This window comes from Pelophylax lessonae (assembly GCF_965119305.1).
Source record: "Pelophylax lessonae genome assembly, chromosome: 3".
Lineage (NCBI taxonomy): Eukaryota > Metazoa > Chordata > Amphibia > Anura > Ranidae > Pelophylax > Pelophylax lessonae.
In genome coordinates, this window is record NC_138770.1 from 391986752 (window position 1) to 392006629 (window position 19878).

At 43.9% G+C, this 19878-nt stretch overlaps 2 protein-coding genes across 2 annotated transcripts in view; one reads left to right on the top strand and one right to left on the bottom strand.

Annotated features, from left to right (window-relative positions):
- RTN4IP1 (reticulon 4 interacting protein 1) overlaps window positions 1-7025 on the bottom strand; it is a 59976-nt gene extending 52951 nt beyond the window's left edge. The window contains exon 1 of the mRNA XM_082249926.1: window positions 6478-7025. Coding sequence (XP_082106052.1) covers window positions 6478-6742 — 265 coding nt within the window. The 5' untranslated portion in view covers window positions 6743-7025. The remainder of the gene's footprint in view (window positions 1-6477) is intronic.
- A 107-nt stretch (window positions 7026-7132) lies between these two features.
- The window catches only part of QRSL1 (glutaminyl-tRNA amidotransferase subunit QRSL1), a 97587-nt gene continuing 84841 nt past the window's right edge, over window positions 7133-19878 (top strand). Inside the window, exon 1 of the mRNA XM_082249923.1 lies at window positions 7133-7236. Within this exon, the coding sequence (XP_082106049.1) occupies window positions 7213-7236 (24 nt within the window). The 5' untranslated portion in view covers window positions 7133-7212. The remainder of the gene's footprint in view (window positions 7237-19878) is intronic.

Genomic DNA, 19878 nt, shown 5'->3' on the forward strand with positions numbered 1-19878 from the left:
GTACATGGGATTTTTTTCCTTTTTTTATTTTATAAAGATTTCAAATCAAACTTTTTTCACGTTGTCATTATGGGGTATTATTTGTAAAATTAAGGAAAATAATGAATTTAATCAATTTTTGAATAAGGCTGCAACATAACAAAATGTGGAAAAAGTGAAGCGCTGTGAATACTTTCCGGATGCACAGGAAGTGTGCTGCGGCTTTATTGTCCAGTCAGCAGGATGGGGATGTGTTCTTGACAAAGCTGTACTTCAGATTTAAAGAATCTGGCTGTGCTGTCTAGCAAGGGTGTCTGCATTAGAAGGCTGGCTGAATAGAATGACAACAATAAAAATTACAACATACCTGGATTACTAGGGAATACCAATACAGTATATCATTGTTGCTTGCTTCATAGAAAGGAAAATCTATAACTTGAAGTCCCAAAATTGATTTTGTAGGATGTGGACCACAATATACTCCAAACAACTAGGTTAAACTGTGAGCCTCATTTATCAAACGGTCTGCGATATCCCTAGCCAGCAATAAGATTCTCTGCTCAGTTGCAAGCGGCAACAGACAGTAATGTTCTTAAACTTTCGAGAAAAAAAAAAAGATCCTGTACAAATAATATACATGCATATTCGCCAGCACACCATGGATCTTGCAAAGCAGTCCAAAGGAACTCTTTATTGCAGAAAGCATCACATCAGGAACAGTGCAACGTTTCGCAGTCAAGCAGGGCCCCTTCTTCAGGCATGTGATGAAGATGTCACATGCCTGATGAAGGGGTCCTGCATGACTCCGAAATGTTGCACTGTTCCTGATGTGATCTTTTCTGCAATAAAAAGTTCCTTCGGACTGCTTTGCTAGATCAATGGTGTGCTGGCGAATATGTATGTATGCATGTATGTATATGTGATAGATCCAGGGTCCAGCTGGTGATCGCTTCAGCATCCACAACAGATGTGCCTATATCCAGGAAGGTGTGCAATGGGAATATGAACTTTTCTGTACAAATAAGGACATTTCTTTTTTTAAACCAAATGACATGCAGTGTAAGGAGGTCCTGATCAAAATGCTTCTTTCACATTTATGGGCCTCATTTCAACACGCTGAACTTAGGAAAACTATTTTACCAGACAAAACAATTTCTGTTCACCCACTCCTGTAACAAACACATCTTTGCACCCTGCCTAAGGAGGGTGACACCAATGTTTCTATTATATTTATGGTTAAGAAGACTAATCTCCCTGCCCGTGGTCTGCTGAATGGACAAGGAAGAAACAGGAGTGCAGTAATGAGGTCCTCTCAATGCCTTGTTCCCAGTGTTACACAGATGGAAAAAGCAATAGAGCCTGATCGGTCTTCACTGTTGGCTATTCATCTCTTATTCTGAGTTAAGTTGTGCAGAAGACCGTGGGGAGAAGACATTGAGGATGGTACTGGAGAAAAAAAAAAAAAAAGACATATTGGAGCTACGATGGGGACATTCCTTATTTTTAATAAAAGGATTTGTCAAAAACCGTCTCTTGTTTTTTGTAAAACTACACTGCTTTTTTTGGGGGGTGAATGGGTAGGGGCACAATGTACCCCATACTCATTCATATGGGGGGGGTGCCCTTTCCTAAAGGGGGCTTCAAGATTCTGATAAGTTCCCTGCCCGCAGACCCCCACAACCACAGCCCAAGGTTGTTGAGAAGAGGCCTTTGTCCCGATCAACATGGGGGCAAGATGCTTTAGGGTGGGGGAAGTCCCGATACCTCCATGTTGAAGGCATGTAGCCTGGTATGGTCCAGGAGGGGGGCGCTCGCTAATCTCCCCCTTTCCTTACCTGCTGGGCTGCATGCTTGGCTAAGGGTCTGATATGGATCTTAGGGGGAAAACCCCATGCAATTTTTTTTTTTTTTCCATTTTGGCATGAGGTTTCCTTTTGAGATCCATACCAGACTCAAAGGGCCTGGTATGGATCCGGGTGGAATTCCCCATCAAAATCCTCAGAGCACAAGTCACATGCCACAAGTCGAATCAGATCCCACTTGGATGCGACTTCCATTCAAATCAATAGGCTGAATGTCGGATCAGTTAAGATAGCTCTCATAGGGAACCATTGATTTTGACATGTCAAAAAAAAAAAGAACGTTTGATGCAGAGTAACTCTGTATACAGCGTTAAGCCGCGTCAAACGTTTTTTACAGCTGTAATGCCGGTCTTCAGAACGCGCTGGTCCTGGATTTTTTTTTTTTTTTGAAGCTTGAACACCTATGCTACTTACAGCTCCTAAAAGCCTATGTGTGCATGAACACATAGAATAACATGGAAAGGCATTTTTAACCACTTGGCCACTGCTCACTGTGCTGCTACTGCGGCACAGTGGCTTGTTATCGTCTGGCGATGTAGACCTACGTCACCAGACATTCCCCTCTCTCCGCGTCGCGCGCGCGCCACCGGAGGCTCTCTCCCGCTGTATTCAGTTACAGCGGGAGTCGGGCCAGGGGAGGAGCAGCGGCGATCGCCGCTGCTCTTCCCCGATCATCGGGGATCTAGTGTGGAAATCCGCCCGCTTGTGTAAACAAAGCGGGCGGATCTCCTGAGTGACAGGCAGGGTCAGATTGCAGGGTTCAGCATAGCTGAACCTGCGATCTGTCCCTGTGTCACTCAGTCACCTCCCCCCACACACGTCAGTAAGCACCAGGCATATATTAACCCCTCCCTCTCCAATAAAAATTAACCCCTTCCCTGCCAGTGTCATTTTTACAGTAACAGTGCATATGTATAGCACTGATTTCTGTAGTAATGTAACTGGTACCCCCAAAAGTGTCAAAAATGTCAGTCAAGGTTCCGATCTGTCCGCCGCAATGTCGCAGTCCCGCAAAAAAAAAAAAAAAAAAAAAAAAAAAAAAAAAAAAAAAAATCGCAGATCGCCGCCATTACTCGTTAAAAAAACAAAAAAACAAAAAAAAAACCACCAAAAATGACAGAAATCTTTCCCTTAGTTAGTAAACGCAATAACTTTTGCGCAAACCAATCAAAATACGCTTATTGCGTTTTTTTTTACTAAAAATATGTAGCAGAAAACAAATTGGCCTAAAATGATAAAAAAATTAGATTTTTACATTTTTTAGGGAGGGAATTTCATATAAAAAAAAATGTGAAAAATATTGTTATTTTTTCAAAATTGTCGCTCTTTTTTTGTTTATAGCGCAAAAAGTAAAAATGGCACAGGTGATCAAATACCACCAAAAGAAACCTCTATTTGTGGGGAAAAAAAGGACGTCAATTTAATTTGGATACAGCGTCGCACGACCGCGCAATTGTCTGTTAAAGTAACAGTGCCGAATCACAAAATATGGCCTGGTCAGGAATGGGGTAAAATCTTCCGGTCTTAAAGCGGTTAAAAATACGCTCATTGAGAATTTTTTTGTCAAAGACATGTAGCTAAATACATTTTGACCTAAATATATGACAAAAATTGAATATATTGGATATTTTTTAACTGTCAAAGTAGAAAAATATTGTTATTTTTTCAAAATTTTCGCATTTTTTTATTACTATCGCAAAAAAAAAAAATAAATAAAAAAATAAATCGCAGAGATGATCAAATACCAGAAAAGAATACCAAAAGAAAGCTCTGTTTGTGTGAAAAAAGGACGTAAATTTCGTTTGGGTATGGCGTTGCATGACCGCGCAATTGTCAGTTAAATTCGCACAGCGCCGAATCGCAAAAAGTGGCCCAGACGTAAGACAGCAAAATCCTCCAGTGGTTAAGTTGCAAAAAAAATGGGCCGGACGCTGGTAAAATGCGTAAAATGGCTGTAAAAATCGCCCTGTGTGCATGAGGCCTTAACCACTTTTTACCCGCCTGCCGTCAAATGACAGCGGAGAGGTGTATCCATTGTTCTGGGACGCCGTCATATGACAGCGCACCAGAACAGCCTCTCTCGCGCGCCACGGGGGGCACGCAGAGCGGCGATCGTGGCCGTGCCGTGTTGCAAGGACACGGCGTGACCCCGATCTCGGTAAAAAATCAATGAAATGACTCTTTACCCATGTGATCAGCTGTGTCCAATCACAGCCGGTCACATGTAAATAAGGAAGTGCCCTTTTTCGGCTCTCCTCGCCTCACACTCTGATAGTGTGAGGTGAGGAGAGCCGATCAGTGGCTCCTCCTCACAGGGGAGACAAGGACATGTAATCAAGGGACTGATCATCAGTGCCCTGATTACAGGGAATCTAAATAAAGTGCCAATCAGTGCCCACAATCAGTGCCTGCTGATCTAGGCACTGATAAACACTGACTGACAGCACTATGAGCACTGATTGTGGGCACTGATGGTGCTGCTCATCAGTGCCGCCCATCAGTGCCACCCGTCAGTGCCCATCAGTGCGTTATATTAGTACCTCCTCATCAGTGCCCATAAGTGCAACCTCATCAGTGCCCATCACTGCAGCCTCATCAGCGCACATCAGTGAAGGAGAAAAAATGTTCTCTTTTCAAAATGTACTCAAAGAAAAAAGAAAAACTTTTTTTCCCCCAAATTTTCTGTCTTTTTCTTTTTTGTAAGAAATAAAAAACCCAGTGGTGATTAAATACCACCAAAAGAAAGCTCTATTTGTGTGAAAAAAAATGATAAAAATGTCATATGGGTACAGTGTAGCATGACCGCGCAATTGTCATTCAAAGTATGAGAGCGCTGAAAGCTGAAAATTGGCCTGGGAAGGAAGGGGGTGAAAGTGCACTGTAGGCAAGTGGTTAAAGTGCAACCTATGGAGAATTTTGGGTACCATCATTTTTCACAGGCAAGTGAAATTTTGTAGCTTGCTGTTGAATCGAAAAAAACTGACTCATCTATGGGCTGCTTAGTTCACATGGCTGTTCATTGCTGTACACTGCCCAGATCATATTTCTGCATGTGGTGCAGGCAGGTGTTTATGCTCAGTTGCTGACAAGAAGTACATACAAATCAATGACAGGCTGACACTGTCTGTGGCATGGGGCAGATGAATGGCAACAGTTTGCATGCAGAGCCACTCATCTGTCCTTAACTGTAGGTAATTTCTCAATGTGTGATTATACATGGACGGCCTGTTATTGATTTGTACAGGCTGAGTGTCTGTAGCTGATCGCAATCATCTGACTGTGCCCACTGCAGAAATACACTGATGTGGGCCATGTATGACTATCTGAATGAGCCCTTAGATCTACCAACTACTATGTGGTGCAAGGGTCTGCCTGACTGAATAAAGATGAATTGTATTGTTTAGGAGGGTGCTTACATCACAGTTTCTATAAAGACTAAGCCCCTGATAGTTCCAAATCGCATGACAAATTGTCAGCAATGGAACTGTTCAAATTGCCGAAACTCAAGTTGCAGCAACTTTGAAAAAGGTTCCTGCACTACTTTTTGCCGATTTTATTGCAACCTGCATAGACTTCAGTTGTATGAAGTCGCAAGCCGCAATGAAATTGTCAGTGCAAATCACAGAATGGCAGTACAAATCATTTTGAAAAGGGAGGGTTATAACCCCTGTTAGTTAGGGAACAGGATGCGAGAGGAAATCTCTGCAAATTAAGGGAATCCCTTGGGGACCCCCAGAACTAGTGTCCTCTATATTACTTTTCTGGGGACAACCCAAGATTTGGTATTTTCTTTTACTTTCAATGATAATGGTAAACAGGACAAATATATTGAGTTTGAATCTCCTGAGCGGTGATACAGAAAGCAATAATGCCTAATAGGTGTTCCAATCCATCTCCACTCTATCCAAAACGAAGGCCCCTTTCACACAAGGTAGTCCGTCGACGGACTCCGTTTTTTTTAACGGGGGATCGATCCGCTGACCCCCCTGCTGAGCAGGCGGATGGCAGCTGTGTTTCCGCGCTGTGTGCGGAGACAGAGCTGTCAGGTCTCCATTCTTCTCTATGGGGAATCGGATGAGAAAGGACCATCTGTCCATCCTCATCCAATCCGATCCGTCAGACGGATGGAAAATAGGGTTTCCATCCATCCGGATTTGACGGATCGGATGTCAGCGGACATGTCTCCACTGACATCCGCTGTCCCATAGAGATGCATGGGATATCCATTCAGATCCGCCTGAAAAACTGACAGGCAGATCTGAACGGTCTGCTTGTGTGAAAGGGGCCTTGTAGAAAAGTTTGGCCTTTAGTTGTACTTTAGGTTGACTGCAAAATCAGACTATATTTTACTGTGAGAATTATGTACCGGGTGAAATAGGGTCACAGCTTTGATAAAAAAAAAAATCCTAACTTTGTGTTCTCATTCTGTGTTCCTATTCAGAAGATACAAAACGATCAGCATGTTTTACATGACTGCACCCAATGAGTAAACTATACGGGGCACTCCATTGCAGCCAATCAGAATCCAGACTGGATACTCCAGCTTTCTGCACATCCTCAGTGTACTGTGTCCACTGTCCAGCACTGATCATAGTAAACCAGGACTGAAAATGCACTGATGGTAATCCATACTCACTTCTCATATTGACATCAATAGGGTTGACACTTGAAGCATGGACCTGGATGATGACTTCATTGGGGTAATTGATGACAGGGAAGAGCATATTGTCATTGAAGCGTAGGACATCATTCTTCCCGTATTTGTCAATCACCCACGCTGGCATGATGGTGTTTCTTACCGATGACATATGGATTCCTCTGTCCTTGCCAGGTGTTATTATTGGTCTCCTATATAAACCAGCAGTCCTCCACAAGCATCTACTACATGCCATATTGAGCATTTTCAGTGCAATCTATAAAACAGTGCTATTAGTTCCGAATATTCAACTGGAAAATGTCAGTTTTCATGAGAAACATGTCACTTTGTGAATAATGTGCCCATTGGTATTAAGCTACCCCAGCAGTTGTAGGTGAATACACTAAGGCCTTTGTCAAGTTTTTCACATAAAACATGAGTTCCAAGAAAAGAACTGCCACATTACAATATCAAAGCCTGCAAACTGTAATATTAATTCCGCCGTTATGTCCTTATACTTCTCCGAGTTTCTCTTCTCCTCATCGTCTTGTCTCCTCGGTGTCCTCTAGTCACTTCCGCGTTCCGAGCCTCGTTGTGCTTCTATCCATATATGACGCGGTTTACTAAAACATTGACCAATCAGCTCTTTTGGCATTGTCAGGTGTATGTTTGCCAACCAACACATGTCGGCTTCCGTGAGCATCACGACTATGTGGTTGTCTGTTTAGTATAATAATGCTTGGGATAAGTTTACGTGAGGTGAGTGATTAGTACGAAGATATTTTGTTTAGCTTTGATATCGGGAATGGGTGAATGAAGTAAATTCGGGGCTGGGGTGAGAATGGCACAACCTGTATGGCTTATTAGAGCTGAAAATACCGAAGTCAGCTTATATAAGCACAGAACGTTTGAATTGGCAATAGGAATCTTTTGGATTGTGGATGAAGTAGGGAATGATTGTTTGCAGTCTGTGTCCCATTAATGAGAATTCCTTTCACTTCATGCCTGTGGAACCAAAATTAAAGTGGAAGTCCATTCAACAGGGGAAGTTCTGCTTTAAATAGGTTGGAAACCTCGAAAAAAAAAAAAACAACTGTAAGATAAAGGCATAAAGAGCTAGTATGCATCGCTTACTAGCTCATTATGAAATACTTACCTTAGAATGAAGCGCTCCAGGGGTCCCTGCTCACCACTGAGATGGCTGACATCTTCCCTGGTGTTTCTTCCGGGTTTGTGGGTTCCGGCGCTGTGATTGGCTGGAGCCGAGATGACGTCACTCCCACACGCGAGAGCCATCATTTGCGGCACAGACTCAGAAGGTTCAGCGTGGTAAACTGGACCTTCAGAGCGCATGCGCCAATGACATTTGGCAGGTCTTTTTTTTTTTTTCGGTGGGTGGGTACCTAGTTTTGACAGGTACCCACTTCCACTCGCATCACCAAGCTGATCCGAGCAAACATTCTCTCCCCCAGTCTTCTGGGGTATATCACAGGCCATTCAAAGCACACCGCAGCTTGCACATGCACAGTGGGCAGCTGGCTGTGAAGCCGCAAGCAGCACAGATGGCTGTCCACCATTATGGACCCAAAGGCTAGGGAAGAGCTAGCCCAGGTAAGTAGAAACATATTCGCCAGCACACCAAGGATCTTGCATAAGCAGTCCAAAAAACTTTATTCAAGATAAGATCACATCAGAAAAATATAGTGCAACGTTTCGGAGCCGCACAGGACCCCTTCGTCAGGCATGTGGGATCATCACATGCCTGACAAAGGGGTCCTGTGCAGCTCCGAAACGTTGCACTATATTTTTCTGATGTGATCTTATCTTGAATAAAGTTTTTTTGGCTGCTTTTGCAAGATCCATGGTGTGCTGGCAAATATTTATCTACTTGTAACTAATCCAGTTGCCAACTGGTGATCGCTTCAGCACCCAGTACACACGAGCCTACAAACCAGGAAGGTGTGCGATAGGAATATGAACTATACTAGCCCAGGTAAGGACAGCGCTGGATCCCTGGACAGATAAGTGTCCTTTTATTAAAAGTCAGCATCTACAGGATTTGTAGCTGCTGGCTTTTCATTTTTTTTTTTTTTGCAGAGTGAATCTCCTAGACATAATACCTCATTCATGTCCCATCAATTTTGGTGATGAGCTCAGGAATGTTTGGATCCTAGTCCGAACCCACGTGAGCGATCCTGTCAGGAAGCTGTCACTGTACTGTGCTAACTATAAGGGGGCAGAGGCATTCCCTCCCCCAGGCAGCCGCAAATAAACTATAATACCAAAAGTATTGGGGCGCCTGCCTTTACATGCACATGAACTTTAATGCAATCCTAGTCTTAGTCCGTAGGGTTCAATATTGAGTTGGCCCACGCTTTGCAGCTATAACAGCTTCAGCTTTTCAGGGCAGGATGTCCACAAGGTTTAGGAGTGTGCCTATAGTAATATTTGACCATTCTTCCAAAAGCGTATTTGTGAGATCAGGCATCAATGTTGGAGAAAAGGCCTGGCTTGCAGTCTGCGTTCAAATTCATCCCAAAGGTGTTCTATCGGGTTGAGGTCAGGATTCTGTACAGGCCAGTCAAGTTCCTCCACCCCTAACTCGCTCATCCATGTCTTTATGGACTTTTCTTTGTACACTGGTCCAAATCATTTGGGGGGGATTATGGTGTGGGGGTTGTTTTTCAGGGGTTGGGCTTGGCCCCCTAGTTCAAGTGAAGGGAACTCTTAAGGCATCGGCATACCAAGACATTTTTGCTCCAAGCTTTGTGGGAACAGCTTGGGGATGGCCCCTTCCTATTCCAACATGACTGCGCAGTGCACACCAGTGCTGCAAAGGGTGGGCCAACTCAATATTGAATCCAATGGAATGCCATTAAAGTTTATATGCATGTAAAGGCAGGCAACCCAATACTTTTGGTAATATAGTGTATATACGCCCCTTGTATACATGTGCTTCAGGACGGGGAATGCCCTGGCTGCTTAGGATTAATGCAGTCTAGTGACAGCTTTCTGACAGGATCACTCGTGTGGGTTCAGACTAGGATCCAAACATGCCTGAGCTCAAAGCACTTGCTGTGTGCTCTGTTCACATAATACAAGTGCGGGGGGGGGTGGGGTGCACCATATCACTGCAGTGCGTTGCAACATGCTGTGGTGCCTAGAGATGAAGAAAGTGTCGTTTTGCGACAATTCAATAAAATTGAAAGAAAAAGGTAAACTGTGAATGTGTTGTAATAAGACATAGAGTCAGCTCTTAAAGCCCCTGCAGAACAGGCACCAGGGCACTCTCATTTTAGTGTGCAGGCTGGTGTAAACTAGCTTATAAGGCTCTTTACAGCCAGCCAATAATTTTTACAGTGCTGGGAAGGACCCCTCCCCACGCCAGCCATGGTGGTTCCCGGCCTCTCCTGTTCCTCCAGGGAGGCCAGGACTGCGGTAAGCAGTTGGGAAGGCTTCCCACAGAGGAGATCGAGGAACATTCATTCCACCATCTCCTCTGTGACGAATGAAGCCATAAGCGTTGAGGATTTTGTCACTTCTGGTTTCAGAGCTGTCCTTCGCCTGGCTCTTACAGCCAGGGAAGTAGCTAATCAAACACAACCTGTTTTTGATCAGCTGCTTTGAAGGGCAGGGGAGACATCAGGGGTCTAATAAATGATGTCTCCATAAAGACTACCTGTCACCCTCCACCTGGACTTATTGCCCTCCTGTGAAATCAATAAAGGTAAAATGGTTTTAAAAGCAGGACGTTTTGTACCTTAATGCATTCTCTGTATTAAGATAAAAAACTTATTGCATGCATCTTCTCCCCTCCCCAGTCCCCCCTTATACTCTGCTCAAAAAGATTAAAGGAACACATAATTATATGATGTATAGTATCAAGTCAATTAAACTCCTGGTATATTGATCTGGTCAGTTAAGAAGACTAGGGGGTTGTTATTCAGTTTCAGCTTGGTGTTAATTAAATTAACGGGTGCACTAGATGGGCAATAATGAGACAACCTCAAAACTGGAATGGTTTTACAGATGGAGGCCACTGACTTTTTTTTTTTTTTTCCCCCTACTCATTTTTTCTGACTGTTTTTCACTAGTTTTGCATTTGGCTAGGGTCAGTGTCACTACTGGTAGCATGAGGCGATACCTGAACCCTATAGAAAGGTTGCACAGGCAGTCCAACTCCTCCAGAATGGCACATTAATATGTGCCATTGCCAGAAGGTTTGCTGTGTCTCCCAGCACAGTCTCAAGAACATGCTGGAGATTCCAGGAGACAGGCAGTTACTCTAGGAGAGCTGGACAGGGCAGTAGAAGGTCCTTAACCCATCAGCAGGACCGGTATCTGCTCCTTTGTGCAAGGAGGAACAGGATGAGCACTGCCAGATCCCTAGAAAATGACATCCAGCAGGCCACTGGTGTGAATGTCTCTGACCAAGCCATCAGAAACAGACTTCATGAGGGTGGCCTGAGGGCCCAAAGTCCTCTAGTGAGCCCTGGGCTCACTACCAGGCACCTTGAAGCTTTAATGACATTTGCCATTGAACACCAGATATGGCAGGTCCACCACTGGTGCCCTGTGCTTTTCATAGATGAGAGCAGGATGAGCACATGTAACAGACATGAAAGGGTCTGGAGAAGCCGTTGAAAACGTTATGCTGTCTGTAACATCGTTCAGCATGACCAGTTTAGTGGTGGGTCAGTGATGGTCTGGGGAGGCATATCCATGGAGGGACGCACAGACCTCTACAGGCTAGAGAATGGCACCCTGACTGCCATTAGGTATCGTGATGAAATCCTTGGACCCATTGTCAGACCCTACACTGATGCAGTGGGTCCTGAGTTCCTCCTGGTGCACGACAATGCTCGGCCTTATGTGGCGAGAGTATGCAGCCAATTCCTGGAGGATGAAGGAATTGATACCATTAACCACTTTCCCACCGGAGGATTTTGCAGCTTAAAGACCAGACCCCTTTTTTCAACTTGGCACTTCGTGACTTTAACTGATAATTGCTCGGTCATGCAATGCTGTACCTAAACGAAATTTACGTCCTTTTTTTCTCACAAACAGAGCTTTCTTTTGGTGGTATTTGATCGCCTCTGCGCTTTTTATTTTTTGCGATATTAATAAAAAAATGACATTTTCAACTTTGTCTTTTAAAAAATATCCAATATATTCAATTTATGTCATTTTTTTTTGCCAAAATATATTTAGCTACATGTCTTTGACAAAAAAAAATCAATGAGCGTATTTTTATTGGTTTGCGCAAAAGTTATAGCGTCTACAAACTATGGTGTAAATAGTGAAATTTACGCAGCTTTAATTTCTGACTGCCAATCTCATTTCATGAAGTGCTAAAATGGCGGGGCAGTACAAAACCCCCCCAAACTACCACTTTTTGGAAAGTAGACATCCTAAGGAATGTCCTGACAGGCATGTTGAGCTCATTGAATATTTCATTTTTTTGTCACAGGTGTTTGAAAAATGACTAAAAAAAATTTTTTTTTTTTTTTTTTACACAAAGTTGTCATTGAAATGATATATTGCTCACACATGCCATGGGTATATGTGTAATTACACCCCAAAATATATTCTGCTGCTTCTCCTGAGTACAGGGATACCACATATGTGGGACTTTTTGGGAGCCTAGCTGTGTAGGGGTCCCCAAAAACAAATCACCACCATCAGAATTTCAAAGGGCGTACATTTTTCATTGCATTTTCTCACTACCTCTAACGGTTTAGGAGGCCCTGAAATGTCAAGATACCACAAAACCCCCCCAAATGACCCCATTTTGGAAAGTAGACACCCCAAGCTGTTTGCTGAGAGGCATGGTGAGTCCATGGAATATTTTATATTTTGCCACAAGTTTTGTGAAAATTACAATTTTTTTTTTTAATTTTTTTTTTTTTACACAATGTTGTCACTAAAAGATAAATTTCTCACACATGACATGGGTATATGTGGAATGACACCCCAAAATACATTCTGCTGCTTCTCCTGAGTATGGGGATACCCCATGTGTGAGACTTTTTGGGAGCCTAGCTGTGTACAGGACCGCAAAAGCCAATCAACACTCTCAGGTTTTCTAATGGCGTAAATTGTTCATGTCATCTCTGCACTACCTGTCACAGTTTCGGAGGCCCTAAAATTCCAAGATAGCACAAAACCCCCCCAAATGACCCCATTTTGGAAAGTAGACACCCCAAGCTATTTGCTGAGAGGCATGGTGAGTCCATGGAATATTTTATATTTTGCCACAAGTTCCGGGAAATATATTATTATTATTTTTTTTTTGTTTTTTTTTACACAAAGTTGTCAGTAAATGATATATTGCTCACACATGCCATGGGTATATGTGAACTAACACCCCAAAATACATTCTGCTGATTCTCCTGAGTACAGGGATACCCCATGTGTGAGACTTTTTTGCCGTCTAGCCGAGTACAGGACCCCGAAAACCAACCTCCACTTTCAGGCTTTCCAAGGGCGTAAATTGTTGATTTCACTCCTGACTACCTATCACAGTTTTGGAGGCCATGAAATGCCAAGACAGCACAACCCCCCCCCAAATGACCCCTTTTCGGAAAGTAGACAACCTGAGCTATTTGCAGAGAGGCATGTTGAGTATTTTGCAGATCTCACTTTTTGTCACAAAGCTTTGGAAATTGAAAAAAGAGGAAAAAAAATGCATTTTCCTGTTTTTTCTTCATTTTCCAAAAAAAATTAGAGCTGCAAAATACTCACCATGCCTCTCAGCAAATAGATTGGAGTGTCTACTTTGCAAAATGGGGTAATTTGGGGGGGTTTTGTGCCATCTTGGCTTTTTATGGACTTCAAAAGTGTGATAGGTAGTAAGGAGTGAGATCAACAATTTACGCCCTTGGAAAGCCAAAAGGTGCGCATTGGTTTTCCGGGTCCTGTACGCGGCTAGACTGGCAAAAAGTCTCACACATGGGGTATCATTGTACTCAGGAGAAGCAGCAGAATGTATTTTGGGGTGTCATTTCACATAAACCCATGGCATGTGTGAGCAATATATCATTTACTGACAACTTTGTGTAAAAAAAAATAAAAAAATAAAAAAAAAATTTTTTCCCGAAACTTGTGGCAAAATATAAACTATTCCATGGACTCACCATGCTTCTCAGCCAGTAGCTTGGAGTGTCTACTTTGCAAAATGGGGTCATTTGGGGGGGTTTTGTGCTATCTTGAAATTTCAGGGCCTCTGAAACTCTGACAGGTAGTCAGGGGTAAAATCAGCAATTTACGCCATTAGAAAACCTGAAGATGTGGACTGGTTGTCGGGGTCGCGTACACAGCTAGGCTCCCAAAAAGTCTCACACATGGGGTATCCCTGTACTCAGGAGAAGCAAAAGAATGTATTTTGGGGTGTCATTTCACATATTCCCATGGCATGCATGAGCAATATATCATTTAGTGACAACTTTCTGTAAAAAAACAACAACAAAAAAAATAATAATAATTTTCCCGAAACTTGTGGCAAAATATAAAATACTGCATGGACTCACCATGCCTCTCAGAAAAAAGCTTTGGGTGTCTACTTTTCAAAAAGGGGTCATTTGGGGGGTGTTTGAACTGTCCCGGCATTTTATGCTCAATCTTAGCCACACATCACCCACTCTTCTAACCACTTGAAAATCAAGCCTTTTCTGTGCCTTTTTGTTTACATGAAAAAATATTTTTTTTTTACTAGAAAATTACTTTGAACCCCCAAACATTATATATTTTTTTAAAGCAGAGGCCCTATAGAATAAAATGGTGGATGTTGCAAATTTTTTTGTCACACGGTATTTGCGCACAGATTTTCCAAACGCAATTTTTGCGAAAAAAATACATTTTTTTTTAATTTATTGCACAAATACACTATATAATTCCAATTTTTTTGGTAAAATTTAAAAGATGATCTTATGCCGAGTTCATAGACACCTAACATGACATGCTTTAAAAATTGCGCATGCCTGCGCAGCGGCAAAAACATACGTACATTTTTAAAAACCTTTAAAAGTCTCTACAGGTTACCACGTTAGACTTACAGAGGAGGTCTACTGCAAGAATTACTGCACTCGATCTGGCGATCGCGGTGATACCTCACATGCATGCTGCAATTGCGGTTTACATATGACACTAGACCACCGCTTGCGTGCGCCATTGCGCGCAAGCATCGGGGGAAAGGGGGGGGCTCTTTTTTTTTTTTTTTTTTTTTTTTTTTTCTTTTGCTTTTTTATGTTATTTTGACACCTTTCCTTTCATTTTTTTTTTTTTTTTTAAATCATTTTTATTGTTATCACAGTGAATTTAAATATCCCCCATGATAGCAATCTGTGGTGACAGGTACTCTTTTTTAAAAAAATTGGGGTCTTTTAGACTCTAGATCTCTCCTCTGACCTTAACGCATCTGACCACACCAAAATTGGTGTGATAAAATACTTTCCCAATTTCCCAATGGCCCTGCTTATTTCTGGCGAAACAGAAGTCATGAAATGCTCGTAGCCTCCGGCATCTTAGGCCATAGAGATGATTGGAGCCATTCTCATCTCCAATTAGCTCTATGGTTAGACAATTGAACCACCGGCTGCACTCTCGGGTTAACCGATGGGACAGGAGAGCCCGAGAAAAACCACGGAAGGCTGCGGAAGGCGGCGGTGGGGGGGGGGGGAGGCCCCTCCCACTGCATGTAAAAGCAGTCTAGCGGCCAATTAGCTGCTAGGATTGCTTTTACATGTAAGCCGACCGCTGGCTGTAAAAAACGATACCAAGATGATGCCTAAATCTGCAGGCATCATCCTGGTATAACCACTCAAAGTCCAGCAACGTACCAGTACATTGCTGGTCCTTGTTTGGCATACAGGTTTTTTTTTTTTTCATGCAGCCTGTGGGCTGAACGGAAAAAAAGAGAACCTATCAGAAATCAGCACAGGAATAATGCGTAGTATTACTCATCATTAACCGCCCAAACAACCACCCACTGAATTTAATGATGGGTATACACGACACTATCCACGTATACCAAAATAGGATTTTAACTGCAGTGCTGAAATCAGAAAATCACCACAGCTGCTATCAGCAAAGGTATCCATATATGCTGAGCGCAAACACTGTTTGTGTCAGAATATATAAAATCAATGCGTGGTAGCCGACGAGTACCTGCTAGAGAAACAGGTCACAAAAGAATGAAAAAACAAAGGACATTAAAAAAAAGTACAGTAGGAAGAGTAGGACATATAAAATGACTGACACAACAAAAGTTTTTGGATTCTCATCATTAACCGCCCAAACAACCACCCACTGAATTTAATGATGGGTATACACGGCACTATCCACGTATACCAAAATAGGATTTTAACTGCAGTGCTGAAATCAGAAAATCACCACAGCTGCTATCAGCAAAGGTATCCATATATGCTGAGCGCAAACGCTGTTTGTGTCAGAATATATAAAATCAATGCGTGGTAGCCGACGAGTACCTGCAAGAGAAACAGGTCACAAAAGAATGAAAAAACAAACTAAGGACATTGAAAAAAGTACAGTAGGAAGGAGTAGAAGGACATATAAAATTACTGACACAACAACAGTTTTTGGATCCTTTTATTTTTCTAACTGTTTCTTGATTTGGGACTGCGATCTTCTGCGATCTTCTCTTACAGCTTGGGTCTCTCAAAATGTCGATGGACATCCAACATCTTTCGAGACCCTGTGTTTGTGTGCCCTACACTGTGTCGTGCTGTACCCTACGCTAATACTCCACTAGTGTATGGTAGCGCTCGAAACATTCCCCGATGCAGAGACCAGGTTGGTCAGGACATTTGGGACAATAATAACGGGTGTCACGCCTAAATCCGCGCCTGCTACAGACACGACATCTTTTTTGGGGGTATCTTTGGGTAGGGGTACTCGGGAGGACATAAGGAAAATGCCTCTCATGCAGCCGGCTCACTGCATCTGGAAGGGGAAGTTGGGCAGGCATGCCTCCTGGGTACAGGTAGGCAAGGATGATCTCTTCCTGGAATTCCCGGAAAGATCCAGTTCGTCCTGACGCCCTGTATAGGACAAAGGCGTTCAGCATAGCCAATTGGTAAAGGTAAACAGACACTTTTTTGTACCAGCGTCTGGCTTTACGGGCAACTAAATACGGCGCCAAAAGCTGGTCGTTAAGGTCCACCCCTCCCATGTTAAGGTTATATTCGTGGACACAGAGGGGTTTCTCCACAACGCCAGTTGCCGTAGTGATTTGGATCGTCGTGTCTGCGTGAAGGGAGGACAGAACATAAACATCCCGTGTATCCTTCCACTTCACCGCAAGCAATTTGTCCGTTTTCAAGCAGGCTCTCGCCCCCCGACTAAGACGGGAATTTACAAGCCGTTGGGGGAAGCCCCGGCGATTAGGTCGCACGGTGCCACATGCGCCAATTTGTAAATCGAGAAGGTGACTAAATAGTGGCACGCTTGTATAAAAGTTGTCCACGTACAAATGGTACCCCTTTCCGGATAAGGGTGACACCAAGTCCCAAACGATCTTACCGCTGCTCCCTATGTAGTCTGGGCAGTTGGGGGGCTCCACACAGCTATCTTTTCCCTCATAGACCCAGAAACTAACTGTATAGCCTGTGGCCCTGTCACACAATTTATACAGTTTGACCCCGTACTTGGCACGCTTGCTGGGGAGGTACTGTTTCATAGCAAGGCGGCCAGTAAATTTAATCAGGGACTCGTCAACGCAGACAACTTGTTCGGGGGTAAACAAGGCTGCAAACCGCTGATTGAAGTGGTCTATGAGGGGCCGAATTTTGTGGAGCCGATCGTATTCAGGGTCTCCCCGAGGACGACAGATTTCATTGTCGCTGAAATGCATGAATCGCAGAATTTGCTCGTATCTCCCCCTGGACATGGAGGCAGAGTACATGCGCATATGGTGAACTGGGCTAGTGGACCAATATAGCCGCAATTCACTCTGTTTAGTTATGCCCATGTGGAGGGAAAGGCCCAGAAAGATCTTAAATTCGGAAACCGTTATAGGTTTCCAGCCGAATTGTCTGGCAAGGTGTGAATTTGGGTTGGCGGCGATGAACTGTTGTGCATATAAATTTGATTGATCCACAATCGATCTGTAAAGATCTTCCGTGAAGAACAGCTCATAAAAGTTTAGGGGCGTAAAACCAGCTGTCTCTACGTGGATTCCAGGTTGGGCGGTGAATGGGGGGAAGTACTGGCGCTGTAGTATCGGTGGGTTGCCAATTAGGATATGCCAGCGCATCAGGGAGGGCACTATGGGCTCTACGGGCCTGTCTACGAATACGCGGTGGCTGCGGGCCACTACTTGTGCTAGCCACCGCACCAGCTTCAACTGCACTTAGGGGACTCGCCACGTCACCAGGTCTTACTGCAGTGCTGGTTGTACTAGGTCCAGGTTGTACTAGGCCGCTGGCGCTTGCCAGGTCGCCAGAAAAATGAGCGGCACTAGTAACCACACTCTGCTCCATACGAGCACCCTGCGATTCCTGCATCTCAACAACTTCAGAATGGGGTCGGGTACGCCTGGGTCTAACAGGGACCCATCTGTCGTCGGAGCTATCTGTCAGGGAGCCGCTGCTGTCATCAGGTTCATATACTGACACTAATTCGGTCATTGTAGCTTCCCCTTCGCTATCAGATGACTCGGTCAGCATAAAACTGATAAGCTCTTCATCTCTGTACGAACGTTTGGTCATTTTGGTAACTAAATTTACCCGTACAGTGATGCGACTCACAGGTAATAAAAGCACCTGGTTGTCGAAGATTATTTCAAGCGCTACCAAAAAAACTGCTAATGCTAGCAGGGATCAGGCCTGACTCTGCTAACACAGCGGTTTTGTGTCTTGTGTTTTTTTGCAAGTGACAGTAATCTATTGATTACTACACTTGCCTGGGTGAAAGGGTTAAACGCAGGTGCTGGCCGGAATCAGTGCTGATCGTGCAAACACCGCGTTTTGGGAACCCTAAACTATGGGGGCGCTAGTATAGTTCTGATCAGATCAGATATTGATCTGTTCAAACACTATACTAGAAATGGAAGTGTATGTGCGTGTGTGCGTGTGTGGTAATCTTCTAAACTATGTGAGGGGTTACTTCTAAACTATGTGCTGGGGATCTGGGGGGGGGGGTGGCGGGACCCTAAACCTCCTTTGGGAAAGAAACTAGCTAGCTAGCGCAACCTCAAGTCACAATGACACTAATACAAAATACAGTAAAAACAGTATATTATGTGTGTATTAGTGCTAATGTGACAGAGGGTGTAGGGGTTAACGGGATGTGATCAGGGGGGGATCAGGGGTTTAAATCTTTATTGGAAGGGGGTGGCGGGTATCCTAAGGATGAAAGGAACGGTGGCAAGCGCTAAACCTGGTCACAAGTCACACTTATACGGGTATATAGAAAATGCTATATACTGTATACAGTGTGTTGTGGCAGGGGGTGTAGGGGTGATCAGGGGGGGATCAGGGGATTAAATCTTTATTGGGCGGGTGGCGGGGACCCTAAACCTCCTTGGGACAGAAACTTAGTCGCCTGCGCTAATTCTGATCACAATGACACTAATACAAAAATACAAAAACACTGTATATTACGTTTGAATTAGTGCTGATGTGACAGAGGGTGTAGGGGTTAACTAGCGGTGATCAGGAGGGGATCAGGGGCTTAAATCTTTATTAGGGGGGGGTGGCGGGTAATTCAAGTGGAAAAAGGGGGGTCGCAAGCGCTAGACCTGACCACAAATCACACTTATACAGGTATATAGCAAAATGCTATATACTGTATACGGTGTGTGTTATGGCAGGGGGTGTAGGGGTGATGGGGGGGGTCAGGGGCTTAAATCTTTATTGGGCGGGTGGCGGGGACCCTAAACCTTCTTGGGACAGAAACTTAGTCGCCTGTGCTAATTCTGATCACAATGACACTAATACAAATATACAATAACACCGTATATTGCGTTTGTATTAGTGCTGATGTGACAGAGGGTGTAGGGGTTAACTAGCGGTGATCAGGGGGGGGTCAGGGGAGATCAGGGGCTCAAATCTTTATTAGGGGGGGTGGGGGGTAATTCAAGTGGAAAAGGGGGGGTCGCAAGTGCTACACCTGTTCACAAATCACACTTATACAGGTATATAGGTAACTGCTATATGCTGTATATAGTGTGTGTTGTGTCAGGTGCTGTAGGGGTTAATCGGGGGGGCGATCGGGGGTGAAATGTGCCTATCTACCTGTGTGTGGGTGTGCTTGGTGCAGTACTCGCAGTAAGATGTGCTCTCCTCTCACGCTGGATCCAAAAAGACCGTTGTGGGGGGAGGGCACATCTCCTCTAAGCCTGTGTTTACATTTCACAGGCTTAGAGGATGATCTGATTGGGCA